Below are 14,844 nucleotides of genomic sequence, written 5' to 3'. Positions count from 1 at the left end.
AAGGAACGAAGCCCAGGCCAGAGCCCAGGGCCCAGCTGATTACACGTCCAGCCAGCACCGGCGGCCAGCCGGCTGTGCCCTACACAGGCAAGGCCCACCTGGTGGGGCCGCCCTCAGAGGAGGGGGAGCCAAAGCGAGCTTCCTGGGGCAGGGGCCACCCCGTGAGCAGCCCAGGCAGACCAAGCGAGCCGACGGCCTGTCTACGTGAGACCCAGCTCCCTCACAGCCGGCGGCCTCTGTGACCTTCCGCGAGTGAGCCGGGACATGGTCTGCACCCTCGCAGGGGAGAGGCCTCGTGCCTCGGCGCCAGGCCCTGGGCGAGCGCGGCCAGACGCAGGTTCACACTGGGGGGGGCGGGCAGGAGCAAGACAGCGGCAGTGCGGAGAAGAGGCTGACCATGGGGCGCCGTGACCCGGGACCGCCAGGCTGGGGTGCAGCTGGCTGGGAATCTGCTCACAGCAGAGCACTCCCTGTGCAGCCCAGCCCTGCTGCTGGTGATGCCTCAGCCAACCCCCCGAGTCACCCAGGAGTGCAGACAGGTCCCCCACACGCCTGGTCCAGCTCCCAGAGGGCCCGTGAGTCTCTGAACTGTGCTCAGAGGCATAACACGAACAATGGAGCACTTAAGATGCCAACAGCCAGTGTCACTCTGAGGGTGGTGACACTCAAGGAGGCAGGCGTAGGACTCGACCCCCGTCTGGCTCCACCGCCCTTTCTCCCCGTAGACAGACATGCCCCACCTCAAAGACTGTGCATGGAAGGACAGAGCTGCGTGTGACACGCTTCACAAGGCAGAGGCCCGACTCCCCGGGAGGCAGGGGTGAAAGCGGTCAGAGCGGAGGGACTCTGGCCGAGCAGGGAGGCCACTTAAGGTGAAGGCACGTCCCCACAGAAACCTGCACACACACTTCAGATGTAAAACTGCCAAGGCCTGGAAGCTACCGAGACGTCCTCCAGAGGGTGACGGATCCACACACCGTGGTCCCTCCAGACGGTGGGATGAAGAAATGAGCTGTCAGCTGTGCAGAGACCTGGCGGGCCTTGACTGCATCTCAGGAAGTGAAGCCCGGCCTGCTGTACAACCCCCGGCCCACCGCGCTCTGGCACGGGCGGAGTGTGGGGACAGTGAAGACCACGCTGGCCGGGGCTGGGCAGGGGCAGGAAGCTGCAGCACAGAGAGGACTGCCGGGCAGTGACCGCAGTGGTGGACACACGACGTCGGCACTTGTTGAGACCCACAGACTGGACAGCAGAGTGAGGGCCCTGACCCGGACTCTGGACTTTATTAGTAACAATGCAGCCAGAGGCTTGTCAACTGTGACAATGTAGCCACAAAGGTTAATCAACTGTGACAATGTAGCCACAAAGGCTAATCAACTGTGACAATGTAGCGTGGGTGGGGGCAGGGGGTAATAACAGGGCCCTAACAGGGGGTAATAGCAGGGGAAGAGACATACAGAAAAGAAAAGTCTATTAACTTAAAGGTGTCACCGGCCTATGACTGCATTTACTAGGGTTCTGGAAACGCAGAGCTGCCCGAGGAGGAAGGCAGACCAGGGCGGGGGCGGGCGCAGCTGCAGGGCTCTGTGTGGTCAGCCCTGTGTCCAGCTGCGTGGTGCTCGCAGGAGCCTCCGCGTGTGACGACAGACAGGCCCACGCACCGTGGCCTGGCGCTGTGCTGCCACCGCCTGAGATGTCACCACGGGGAGCTGCGGGAAAGGCTCAGGGACTGCTCCACCATCCTCGGGCGTCCTGTGGGGCTGCGCCTCTCCCTGGGCGCTTCTGGGCTGTGCACCGTGCCGTGAGTGCTGCCCAGCCCAGCCGGCGCACGCACAAAGCGACCCCGACGTGGGCCACAGCACACTCGGGCCCCAGAGACAACAGGCCTGGGGGCGTTCCGAGTCCACAGTGCAAGGTCCTGACCCGTGTCATCCCAGGAAAGCTCTGTGCTTCCCACAGAGGGACCGGCACACTGCCAGCCCTCACCCGCAGACGGTCATGCCCAGGCCTGCCACCCCACCAGCCCCATGCAGCCTCACCCATCTGTCCGCGGATGAAGCCCCCCGAGGCGGCAGCCTGCACACCGGAACGCCTGGGGGCCCTTGGCGACGGCACAGACCTGACACCACCTCCCTCTCTCCCGTTTCCGTGCGTCCGGTCTGACGGTGGCCCCATCGTCACCTCCGTGCCCGTCCCCTGGTCGGCTCCCCACCAGGAAGGCCAAGTTCTCCCGAGTCTTCCTTCTGTAAACAGTGACCTCACAGGTCTCCCTTAGCTATCCGATCCTGGGAAGACGCCCGAGTTCTCTGTGTGTTACCGTCCTGGCTGGCACGCGTGTGTTGGTCTCTCTGCCTGCCGGCCTCCTGCCCCCGAGTCTGATCTGTGTCAGGGCCAGGACACCTGCTCCTCAGCACCTCACGTCCAGCTGGCTCAACAGGCACACAATGACCGTGGGGACTGAGGGGGGGGCAGTGAGGTCCTAAGAGGCTGGTTCCACATAACTGGCCATGGCTGACCAGGCACAGGACCATGCCCCTTCCGTGCCAGGAGGCAGCAGGAAGACACTTTGAAGCGTCTGCCCTGTGAGGCCACCTGCCAAGCCCGGGCTGCAGAGGCAGTGGCTGGGCTTGTGCAGAGGGCGCCCTGGACGGGACCATGTGATGCTGAGGCAACGCGAGGTCTCGTGCGAGGTCTTTGAGGACGAGCGGCCACGTTAAGGGACATGTCAGAGCAGCCCCAACCTGACCCGTGTCCTGAAAGTGCCATCACCAGAGGCCCGGTGGCAAAGAGCCAGGCTTTCATCAGAAATGACCAGAATAAGCGAGTGTGGTCAGCCAGACGCGGCCGAGGTGGGGTGGCCACAGCCCACGCAGCACGGACCCAGGAGGCGGGAGGAGCCGCTGCCCAGCACGGCAGACGCCACCCTGGCCCCGAGCGTCGGGGGCAGATTTGGGTGTTTCCTTCCCCGTCTTCCAAAATCCCAGCATCTGAGGCAGCACTTTAAATAAGCTCTCACAGAAACCGACCTCATGCTCCAGTGCACTCCGCTCTCGAGCCAGACATCAGAAGCTCTTCAGGACAGACCAGTAAGAGCACCGGCCCACAGCCGAGGCCGGGACAAGAGCGCGTCCCCAGCACGCCGGGCACTGCTGGTTCTCAGCGCACGTCCCGGCCTGAGGGGAGGGGAGGGAGGGCTGCCCGAGACCCAGGACCGCACGCTGGGGGCCGGGAGCTGCCCACGCCAGGCTGCCGAGTCCCGGCTGCGGATCTGAGCCCTCCCGGCCGGCAGGACGGCAGCACCGCGGTCTGAGCCACCGGGCCCCTCGCCCTGTGCAGCCAGAGTGCACGCTGACCCCTGCATGTCTGACTGGGTGGTGAGGACCGGCCTGTCCGGCGGAGATCGGGCGGACATGGGTTCCGAAGAGGAAACATCAGGAGTGGCCGTGGCGGGGTGGGCTGGTGCTGCTGACCAGGAAGCAGGCCCGACAGGACCTCCCGCGGCCCCCCACCCCCCACGGCCCGTACCTTGGTCAGCAGCAGCACCTTCTTCTGAAGCCTGCGGGCCAGGGCCTCGTGCGTCTCGCGCTTCTTCCTCTCCTCCAGCAGCTGCGCGCTCACCTGGCAGACCTCCTCCTGCAGCTGCTGCCTGACCTTGTCCAGCTCCCGGGCACTGCACACAAGAGGACAGAGGGTGAGGCGGCCGCAGGACGGCACCCGGCCCCACCCCGCAGGCCCAGGCCCGTGCTCCTCACTCCGGCCCCGGAAGAGGCTGCAGGCGCAGCGCCCGCTCCTCGGGCCTGGCATCGCAAGCAGACCCCAGGGCGAGCCCAGAGCTGCGGGCGAGGAGAGGCGCAGGGGCGCAAGTCCACACGCAATGGGGCAACTGTCGGTGTGATGAGCTCCGTGACCAGAGCAGGTGCTTCCCTGAGTCCACTGACCAGGTGTGCCACCTGCTGTGCAGAAGGGGAGTCGAGCCCCAACCCCCAGGCCTCCTCTGCTCGCTCCAGGAAGCTGAACCCCAGCAGAGCCCCGACGCCAAGCCAGCGCCCGGCAGGTCAGCACGGCCAGGTCCATGAGGACCCGGGCTGCGGGCTGGGCCGGGCCGGACCCGGGCTGTGGGCTGGGCCGGGCCGGACCCGGGCTGTGGGCTGGGCTGTGGTCTGGGCCGGGCCGGACCCGGGCTGCGGGCTGGGCCGGGCCGGACCCGGGCTGTGGGCTGGGCTGGGCCGGACCTGGGCTGTGGTCTGGGCCGGGCCGGACCCGGGCTGTGGGCTGTGGGCTGGGCCGGGCCGAACCCGGGCTGTTTGCTGGGCCGGGCTGGACCTGGGCCCTCCACCACCGACCTTCCCGCCACCTCTGCTCTTAGCATCCCTCCCTCTACTCCCACCTGGGTTCGTGACCCAGCAGTGCCTTCAGACCCCAGGTAAGGCTGGACACTTGATGTCGAGCCTCCTGCACTCCCAGCCACCCCCGGCTGACCTCCAACCTCCTGGCGTGGAGGTGAAGCGCCTTCAGAGTCTGGTCTTTGCCTCTTTCCCCAAACTGCCCTGTCCAGGGCTGTCCTCTGCTCCTGTTCCTTCCCCAGCGGTCTTCAGAGGCCGCCTGAGTCTAGTGGGGACAGTCCTGACCAGGGCCGATGACCGGGAGGGGTGATGATGGGGGGGGGGTGACGACGGGGGGGGGTGCCGACGGGGGGGGGGTGACGACCAGAGGGGGGAGGCAGTGGCTGGGAGGAGGGGACCCTGTAGGGCGCCTGGGGCAGGGCACGCATGCGCGTGGGTAGAACTGCACTATTTCTTTAAGTGGAAGAAGCCTCTTCCAAAAGAAATCTTTAAAATCTCAAAAAACATAAAACAGAGCTAATCTTACTAGGAGTGTTATGAGGTGACATTTGAGAATAGCAAAACGTAACAATGTGAGCAGAGGGCTGCCCGGTGACACGCTGGCACCCGTTACCCCCCCTTCGCTTGGTGACCTGGCTCAGGAAGACCCCCCCCCCCCGGGGATGGCTGGCGCACTCGGGCGGCGTCTCCAGTGCGCTGGCTGTGCTACCTCACGTCTCAGTGAGTGCGCGGGGCTCTCTATCACGCTTCAGTGTCACTCCTTAAACACCCAGGTGTGATCTGAAAGTGCAGGTGAACCCCCCAAGGACGAAACGCCAGCCGTGACGAGTGGGGAGCCCGGGTCCGGCCCAGCCCAGACCACAGCATCGGCCCCGGGCCCCCAGGCCTGCCTTCTGTGTCACTGCAGCCATCTTGGAAAGTCACATTACTATGCAGCCCCCCCCCCGCGCAGCTGGTCACCCGCACCTGACCCCCCAAGGGGCTTCGCAGCCGAAAACATAAAATAAAAAAACAGGCACAAGTGACTCGTGTGGAACAGGCTGCCTGGCGTTCCAATTCCAGTGAAAACCACTCCCAGGTCAAGTGACCAGTCATGGACTGTGACGCTGACCCTGGGGTCACTGAGTCCAGGGGGGGGGCTCAGAGGGCTTCCAACCACTGCTCGTGACAGGTGACGCGGGGAGAGCGTGCGCGAAGGCGCGGAGGTGGCAGGGCTGTCGGCTGGATGGCGGGCGATGCTCAGGGCGAGGGCTGCTTAAAGCACGGGGACACCAGACATGACCCCGAGGAGACTGAGACAGCCCCACCCAGGGAGCACGGTGCCCTCACACCCGTGTCGGGCACACTGGAGACCTCCACAGGGCACGGGGACCACCTGCGGGAAGTCGGGGAGACCGAGCTCCTGGTGCCCGGGACCCCTGGCGGCCAGCTCTGTGCAGACCCGAAAACACAGGCAGCCTCAAGCCCTCAGGGAGGGGAGCCAAGCACCGAGGAGCCTGAGCTGAGTCCCCACCCCTGTGCCAAGACGTCATGAAACAGACGTGTCCGCTGCAGGACAAAGGACCGGTCCCCACCCCTGTGCCAAGTCGTCATGAAACAGACGTGTCCGCTGCAGGACAAAGGACCGGTCACCACCCCCATGCCAAGTCGTCATGAAACAGACGTGTCCGCTGCAGGACAAAGGACCGGTCCCCACCCCTGTGCCAAGTCGTCATGAAACAGACGTGTCCGCTGCAGGACAAAGGACGGGTCACCGCCAGCAATGCCACAGGAAGAGGGCAAAGCCCACTGTGGAAGGAGACCTGCCCCTCCCAGGGTGAGTGCTCTTCATGACATCGAGGTGGGAAGGAAGGAGCCCAGAGGACACAGGACCCGGGGACACCGGACACAGAGGTCAGCACGGGCAGGCGGCCCCTGCATCACCCCGCGAAGCCCAGTGGTCTCATCACTTCTCACACGTAACAACCCAACCCCAGCACACCACTGCGACGCTGCTGCTCTGTCCAGAGCAGGTCAGGACCGTGCGCTGTGGAGGTCCACTCACTTGCTCACTCCTGGCTCACTTGGCCCTCACTGGCCCGGCAGCCATGTGTCCAGGCCTGGGGACACAGCCGAGATCAAACAGCCCACGCCCGATTCCGTGAGGACTCTCCTTCCAGCAGGGGCGTCCCCAGGAAACCCCGCACGTCCTGTGAACAGAATGGGGCGGGGCCTGCGAGATCACGAGGCTGCAACCTCAGGGGGGCTACGACTCCCGGGCTGGGGGAGCCATAGGCTGGAACCCTCGAAGTCAGGAATGAGACCACGGGAAGGCACCGCCAACGTCGGCCCCGAGCTCCCTGCTGCGGAGTGACAGGTGCCGCTCACACCACGCCCCGGTAAGGACGCACCTCCTGCCGTCCCCCGGACCCTCTGGCTGGGACAGAGCTGGGAGGGAGGCTCAGTGCACAGCCAGCAGCTGCAGCAGGCCCAGACGACAAGAGGCAGGAAGTGAGTGTTTGTGGTCCCTGTGGGAGGGGGTGTGGGGAAGAAAGCAGGTCAGGGGGAGGTGAGGGGTCACCGTGGGGCTGCGCAGAGAGGGGTGAGGGGCCGCGAGAACCAGGACAAAGCGCAGACGGCCTCCCCGGGGACGTCCCTGAGTGAAGCGGGAAGCAGGAAGCCGGTGGCAGAGGGAAGGGACTAGAAGTGGGGGCTCATCATTACAGGTGAGTTCTGTGGGAAGCAGTCCAGCAGGCAGCCACGGAGGCTGGGGGAGCACCCTGCCACACTGCAGAGAAGAGACAGCACACCGGAGGCACGGCCTTCCCGAGGAGAACGGTTTCCGGAGGCTTCCAGGAATCTAGTCCAAAGAGCCCAGACTCAAACCAGCTGCCAGCGGGTGCCAGCCGTGCGTGCCATCGGGCCAGGCCGGGGCAGCTCTGCCGCACACCCTCCCATGAGCTCCGAGCACAGCCCCACCGCCCGCACCCCACGCCGGCCCCTGCCCGACACGCTCAGTTCAAGCTCAGCCTTTCTGGGGAGTAAGAGGGAACTCATAAAAAATTAAACCCTCAGCTCTATACTTAGGTGACCTCTGAGGTCACTGGCATTTCTGTGAACCTCTGGGCGTGCAGATGCCGCTCTCAGTTATTGGAGGAGGAGGCGGCATGTTCATCGACCACTGTCTTTCCGGGGGCGCCCGCAGCAGGACATGCGGGCCGGGCTTTGTGCTGTGACGACCACTGAGACTTGTTTGGAGGTTCTAGCAGGGGAGCGCAGCACTCGTATACCCTCACGTCCTGTGACGACCATTGAAGCCGCTTTCCTGTCATCTTCAAAGTCTGCTAACCAAGAACACCCACTCCGAGGGACAGGAAAGGACACAACCACTCCGCAGCGGCAGGAGACATTTTAATGACCTTCTTCAAGACACCGCTGATGCCGGCTTGCCCGTGCTCAACCGTACACCCCGCCTCCCCCTGGTCCACCTTTTCCCAACTCCAGCCACCACCCAGCGGCCCTGATGCCCGGGACAGAGGGTCAGTACCAACGGCCGTCACACTCGCCCGAGAGGCCTGGCCATGGCCTGCGGGCAGGACCAGCCCAGGGAGGACAGCCGTCCCCTGTAGGGCCCTGGCCCGTGCTGCTCACTGTCCGCCCAGCAGGTCAGCACGGAGACGCACGCACCCCGACGGCCTCGGCCAGACCCGAACGCGGAAAAAGGGCGGCTGCGCCCCTCAGACCTTCCAGCCGGCAGCCCCGGGGCAGGACCCTCACACACAGGCATGGGTATGCAGGGGGCTGCTCCGACCAGCGCCCCCGAGGGCTCACCGGCCAGCACGCGTGACCTGGGGCCCGGCCGCCTGTGCACCCTCCTTCTCACCACCTGCACTTCCGTGGGAACGGGAAGAGTCAGACCACATCACCCACACTGATGCCCCAGACATGCCACGCCCGCCCCTGCTGCAGGCCACGGGGGTCTGCGAGACGAGGACGGTCACCACGGCTTGGTCCCCCGGTGAGGGAACAGCCTGGTGGGGTCAGGCGGCTGGGCGGTGGTGAGCCTGGTGGGGTCAGGCGGCTGGGCGGTGGTGAGCCTGGTGGGGTCAGGCGGCTGGGCGGTGGTGAGCCAGGCTCCGATTCAGACCCAAATCCCCGGCCACCTGAGGGAGCCCTCCCCGGCGGCCGGCCCCAACCAACATGGCTAAGACAGGCCTCCAGGCAGTGGGGGACCTGGGCTGTCATCTTGCCACGGTCACTCTGGCACGTGTGGGGGAGGAGGAGGGAGGTCAGAGGCAGGATGGCGGGAGGTGGGCCGGACCTCTGGGTGCCGCCCAGACTGCCCTGGAGAGGGAGCAGCAGCCCGCCGGTCCCGACGCCCGGGCCGTGTGGCAGGCAGTGTCCTCATTCACGCCGTCCGACCCTCATAAATGCCTCCAAGCGTCATCACGCATTTCCCTGAAAAGAACCCCCAGAGGGACACGAGCAGAAACCAGCAGAGCAGAGGGGAAGCCCTCTCAGAGGAAGGCGGAGGGGCCCACAGGGCGCAGCCTAGCCCCCGGCCACGTCTCCCAGTGCCTCCGATGAGCTCCACTCCTCCCCTCTCTGTGTGGATCACCAAATCTAATCTGCATGTCCAGATAAACGGAGGCCGCCTGGCAAAGACTCCATCTGACCTTGAGACGTGAGAAGGAAAATGACCCTCTGCAATTTCAATTCAATCCCAACCATAATGAGTAACCCACTTGCACTGACCGTTTACCAACCTGTTGCCGCACAGGTGGGCAGCCTCCCGGCCCGGCTGGGAGCCCAGGCAAGGGTGGCTCAGTTGCGGGCACCAGCGGCGAGACCAGGGGCAAGGTCCTCGTGAGCAGCTGCCCCGTGCTGGCGGCAGCTCCCGGGGGCCAGCCACGCCCGGGGAGCGAGATGGCAGACAGCTGTGAAGGGACCGTGCGCTCGGGCGACGCAGACACGATCCAGGGGTGCTGACCTCCAGGCGGGGAGGGGCTTTCACGAGCACCCCTCATTTACACCTCGCTGCACTGAGAGAGAGAACGTTGGCCTCTGTCACCTGGGGTTTCAAGTGTGCGGAGAGATGGCGCCTCTCACAGGGACCCTGTGGGCCGCGACGCCCCAGGAGAGCTGGCACGGCGTCCCTGTGCGGGTGCCACACTAACCGGGCACCGGCTTCTTGCACTTTGGGTCGAGGACAGCAGAATCTACGGGAGGATAGACTGGCAGAACGGGCCTTACTATCCGTGCGGCACCAGGGCAGCTGGAAGGAGGGTCACGAGGCACTTGGCTGTGCCAGTGCCCGTGGGGGGCTGGCACCTCAGAGCCTGCTGGCTGCCGTCCATCCCCCCTTGTCTGGCTGCAGGGCTGGGCCCTCCTGTCAGACCCTTTGCACCCTCGCGGGTCCACATTAGGAGTCCGGCGACCACGACTCCCAGCGGTCGTGCCCTCCGCTGCCTGACTGCGCCCACACACCCGGCCCTCTCTACGGTTTGTGCTCTTGGTCTCTGCACTGGACGCTGCTCCCTGTGGCCAGGGCCGAAGCACAGGAGCACCGTGGGGCAGCGGAACCTGGACAGACCTGGGCTCTGGCCCGGCCTCCAGCACCTGTGGTGCAGGACTGTGAACAGAAAACGCACTCACTTCTCAGGACTGACTCCAGAGGAACAAGCGGCTGCCTCTGTCCCACAGACAGACCTTTCCCAGTCCACCAAGCAGGCGACAAGGACGTCCCTGCGTCCCCTCCGCACGCCCGGCGTGAGGGCAGGCTGCGGGGTTCCCTGCTCCTGCGGTCGGGAGGCCCTGTGCCCCGCTGCAGCCGCTGCCACAGGAGCCAGAGGTCAGAGAAAGACAATGCAGGGGACCACAGCTCCTGTCCTCACGGGCTCAGGGTCCAGGTGGGCGTCCTGTTCTACGTGGAGGCCCCTGACAGCTGTCCCTATGCCGGCCTCACTGCCCAGGCCCACCTGGTGTACCCTGGTGCCAGGCGTTACCTGCAGAGGTGCGGGCACAGCCCGGTGGCCCTCTGGCGTGGGGGCTCACCTAGCACGTCCTCCTGTTGTGAGCAGCGGGCACTCGAGCAGCTGGACAAGCACTGACCCTGCTTTCTAAAGGTCATTCCTGTCTCCATCAGTTTTTAAAGTTCAAGAAGAAATACACTGCGTGGAGCTGGCATTTCTCGTGTCAGGAGTCAGCTCTGTGAGCCCCGGGCCTGCGGCGGGCAGCTGCTCCCCTGACCTGGGGGGGGGGCGCCCCCCCATGCCCAGTTCTCAGCAGAAGCAACGGGAGAGGAACTCGTAACTGTTTCTTCTCACATCCTGCTCCATCTTGTGGTTCCCGCACGGTAAAGGCCAGGGGGCTGATTCGTGGAGGGACACCTTAGGGACACTGACGTCCATGCAGGAATTCCATTTTTCAGTCATTTTGGACAGGACAGTGCTGGGTAGGGGTCAGGAGGAGGGACGGGGCCGTTATGGGCGGTCAACAACATTCACAAGACCAGTCAATCCCAGTCAGAGAAACATCTACAAGTGTCTGAAAAGAGCACGTGGAAATAAAGGTCTGACGTGAGTGCAGATACAATCTAACTCTCTGAAACCCCGGGAGGACTCGGCAGCCTGAGCCCTGGGGAGACAGCCCCGCCCGCTGAGACCCCGGGAGAACTCGGCAGCCTGAGCCCCGGGGAGACAGCCCCGCCCCCTGAGACCCCGGGAGGACTCGGCAGCCTGAGCCCCGGGGAGACAGCCCCGCCCCCTGAGACCCCGGGAGGACTCTGGGGAGACAGCCCCGCCCTGTGAAATCCCTGGGGAGACAGCCCCGCCCCCTGAAACCCCGGGAGGACTCTGGGGAGACGGCCCCGCCCCCTGAAACCCCGGGAGGACTCTGGGGAGACGGCCCCGCCCCCTGAAACCCCGGGAGGACTCTGGGGAGACGGCCCCGCCCCCTGAAACCCCGGGAGGACTCTGGGGAGACAGCCCCGCCCCCTGAAACCCCGGGAGGACTCTGGGGGACAGCCCCGCCCCCTGAAACCCCGGGAGGACTCTGGGGAGACAGCCCCGCCCCCTGAAACCCCGGGAGGACTCTGGGGAGACAGCCCCGCCCCCTGAAACCCCGGGAGGACTCTGGGGAGACGGCCCCGCCCCCTGAAACCCCGGGAGGACTCTGGGGAGACAGCCCCGCCCCCTGAAACCCCGGGAGGACTCTGGGGGACAGCCCCGCCCCCTGAAACCCCGGGAGGACTCTGGGGAGACAGCCCCGCCCCCTGAAACCCCGGGAGGACTCTGGGGAGACAGCCCCGCCCCCTGAAACCCCGGGAGGACTCTGGGGAGACAGCCCCGCCCCCTGAAACCCCGGGAGGACTCTGGGGAGACAGCCCCGCCCTCTGAAACCCCGGGAGGACTCTGGGGGACAGCCCCGCCCCCTGAGACCCCGGGAGGACTCGGCAGCCTGAGCCCCGGGGAGACGGCCCCGCCCCCTGAAACCCCGGGAGGACTCTGGGGAGACGGCCCCGCCCCCTGAAACCCCGGGAGGACTCTGGGGGACAGCCCCGCCCTCTGAAGCCCCGCCCCCTGAAACCCCGGGAGGACTCTGGGGGACAGCCCCGCCCCCTGAAACCCCGGGAGGACTCTGGGGGACAGCCCCGCCCCCTGAAACCCCGGGAGGACTCTGGGGGACAGCCCCGCCCCCTGAAACCCCGGGAGGACTCTGGGGAGACGGCCCCGCCCCCTGAAACCCCGGGAGGACTCTGGGGAGACGGCCCCGCCCCCTGAAACCCCGGGAGGACTCTGGGGGACAGCCCCGCCCCGCCAGGCCTGTCAGGGGCCCCAGCACCAGGTGAGGAGGAAGTGCCCCTGACCTTCAGGTCCTGACTGGGGAGGGCGGGTGCGCAGCGGCTGGGTGGCAGGGAGCCCCGCGCGCCCCTATCTCCCTCAGCACACGGCCCACAACCTGCGCAGCTCACACAACAGCCAGCGAAGAGGCCACACTCGGGGGCGCAGGGCTGCGCGGATGCCTGAGCCGGGCCATCTGCAGAGAGCAGATTAGAGACAGGAAACGCGGCGGTGAAAGCGGCTTCCTGCTCCATTGTGCAGGAGCCATTGTGGGGGCTGGACGGGCAGCTCACCTCCGTTCACCGGGACAGGCAGACACCCGGGTACCTCACACCTTCGAGTAGCTGCGCGGGCGTCCCCTGCAGGCCCCAGGGCACACCGACCCACATGGGGCCGGGGCGTGATGGCCAAGGAGAGGACCCATCCTCGGGACCCTGGGGGGCACGTGCCATATTACTGCTGCACAAGAAACCCACAACAGTGCCACCGTTGACTGCCCAGCAGCAGCCAGCAGACACCAGCATCACCACTTGGTGACAAGTGTGGTCTGCTCAGCACAGCCTTCCTGGCCAACCTCAGTCCCGCAAGGTCCCCGTTGGCGACGGGGCCCTGGTCCCCGGGGAGGAAGTCAGCGACGCAGCAGAGAGCAGCACAGGTGCAGCCAGCCCTGCCCTCCTCCAGGGTGGCTAGCTCTCACACACACACACACACACACGCACACTGATGCACACTGGGCACCTCCTGGGTGTCAGCACCATTCCAGGCGGAGGGACCGCGCAGCAGGTAGGAGCTGCCAGGGCTCTCGGGCTCTCACTCCGCGGTGCCGCCCACCTCAGCAGTGTGGGCTCGGGGCCTGTGCCCACGGGGGTGGGTGTGCTGCCTGTCCCTCCAGGCCCTACTCCGCACGGCCTTCTAGCAGACTGGTGACCCAGGGCAATGCCGCCTGGAGCCCAGTGCTTACCGCCCACGGCACAGTGGGGTCCGCGCACTCCCTGCCTAGCCGTCACTGCGTCCACAGCCGGGTCTGGAGACAGAGGTCTTCCCCGCAGGGGCCGGGAGGGCACGGGCTCCAAGGTGCAGCCTCGCTCTGCCCACAGCCCCGGGGACTGCAGCAAGCACCTACGCCCGGAGACCAGCCACCAGAGCAGAGAGGACAGCCAGACAGGGCGAGTCCTGTGTCTGCTTCCTGTGTGGCAGCAGTTCACCTAGAACATGACCCACATACCAGAGACCAGAGCTTGTGACGAAGACGTTTCTCTGCAATGACCCCTTAACAGCAAACGACACGACTGGGACACTCAGAGAAGTGAGGACTGACAGCACCCGCTGTGACATCACCCCTGTGACGTCCCCGCTGCACGGGGCCCCCGGGCCTCCAGGAGCCTGAGCAGCGGCGGGTCCTCCGAGGACTAGGGCAGGGGGCAGACTGCTCATTGGGGTGTCCTCACCCCAGCGCCGAGCTCCCAGCCGGAGCTCCCTCCACACACGACGGTCCCCGCATGGCCAGTGACCTGCTCAGAACAGGGCTTCACCCGTCCACCCCGTTCACACGGGAGGAAACGAGGGTGCTGTGGGGGCATCTTCTCAGTTGTCGTCAGGCATTAAACGACATTACAAAACCGCCTGTTGAATAACTGACTCCTCTTTCTATTGAGATAAAATTTATATAAAGTCAAATTTGCATTGGGAATATCCACAATGCTGTCCAGACACCAACGCTAATGATAACACAAGGGGTTTCTGTCACCCCAAAGAGGAATCCTGTGCCCATCGCAGTCACTCCCCGTCACCCCTCCCCGGGCCTGCTGACCACTCATCGGCTCTGGTGTCCGGGGACCCGCCTGCTTTGGACGCGTCCGGCTCTGGTGTCCGGGGACCCGCCTGCTTTGGACGCATCCAGCTCTGGTGTCTAGGGACCCGCCTGCTCTGGACGCTTCCGGCTTCTGGAAGGCTGCCGTCAGTGGCCCTGCCCGAGCACCGCGTCTGCGTCCACCCTTCCTGGAGCAGGAATCGGAGCTCCTCTGCTACGGGGCAGACGCACCAGCCCGCTTATCCGTCCCCGTGGGCGGACGAGAGGCCCTCGCCGTCTCGGCGGAGGGGACGCGTGCTCTGTGAACACGGGATGCACGTCCTCAGTTCTCGTGGGCACACAGCTGGGAACAGGCCGCTGGTCACAGGGCAGCTCCATGCTCAGCCGGCCCCACCCTCCTGGCCTGGTCTCTGTGAGTCTGACCCCTCTGGTCCTCAGGGCAGTGCAGTCGCCCACTGCTGACCCTGCGGTGGCTCTCCTGTTCCCCTCAGGACAGGCCCTCACGGTTCCCCCACGCTGAGCACATGTCAGGACCTCCCCCCCTTTGGAGGCTCGTACTCCACAGGACGGATGGGGACGGGTCGAGCTGATGGTCCACGCATCGCTGAAGGACACCCCGCTGTACACCTCCGGACGACAGGAACGGAGCCGCCGCTCCGAACGTGGCCGAGCGGGCACAGCGGGGCCCAGGGCTGCAGCTTGCTCCCTCGCCGGCTCCTGCCGCTTTCTGGGTTTTGACAGAACTCACCCCTTGGTGTATGGTAGAATCGTGCCCTATCTGACGACTGGTGAGGCTGGGCTTTGCAGACGATGTTGTCGTGCTGAGTTGTGAGACTGCTTTATGTATTCTGAACACTGGGTCCTTGTCAGT

At 65.6% G+C, this 14,844-nt stretch overlaps 1 protein-coding gene across 3 annotated transcripts in view; it reads right to left on the bottom strand.

Moving 5' to 3' along the window:
* Positions 1–14,844, bottom strand: part of MAD1L1 (mitotic arrest deficient 1 like 1) — a 318,931-nt gene that overhangs the window by 159,258 nt on the left and 144,829 nt on the right. For all 3 annotated transcript variants that reach the window (XM_066344271.1, XM_066344270.1, XM_066344272.1), the window contains one exon: positions 3,526–3,670. In XM_066344271.1, the coding sequence (XP_066200368.1) occupies positions 3,526–3,670 (145 nt within the window). The remainder of the gene's footprint in view (positions 1–3,525; positions 3,671–14,844) is intronic.

This window comes from Saccopteryx leptura, chromosome 6 (genome assembly GCF_036850995.1).
Source record: "Saccopteryx leptura isolate mSacLep1 chromosome 6, mSacLep1_pri_phased_curated, whole genome shotgun sequence".
Taxonomy (NCBI): domain Eukaryota; kingdom Metazoa; phylum Chordata; class Mammalia; order Chiroptera; family Emballonuridae; genus Saccopteryx; species Saccopteryx leptura.
The sequence above is the reverse complement of the archived record's forward strand: the minus strand, read 5'-3'. Positions and strand labels throughout refer to the sequence as shown.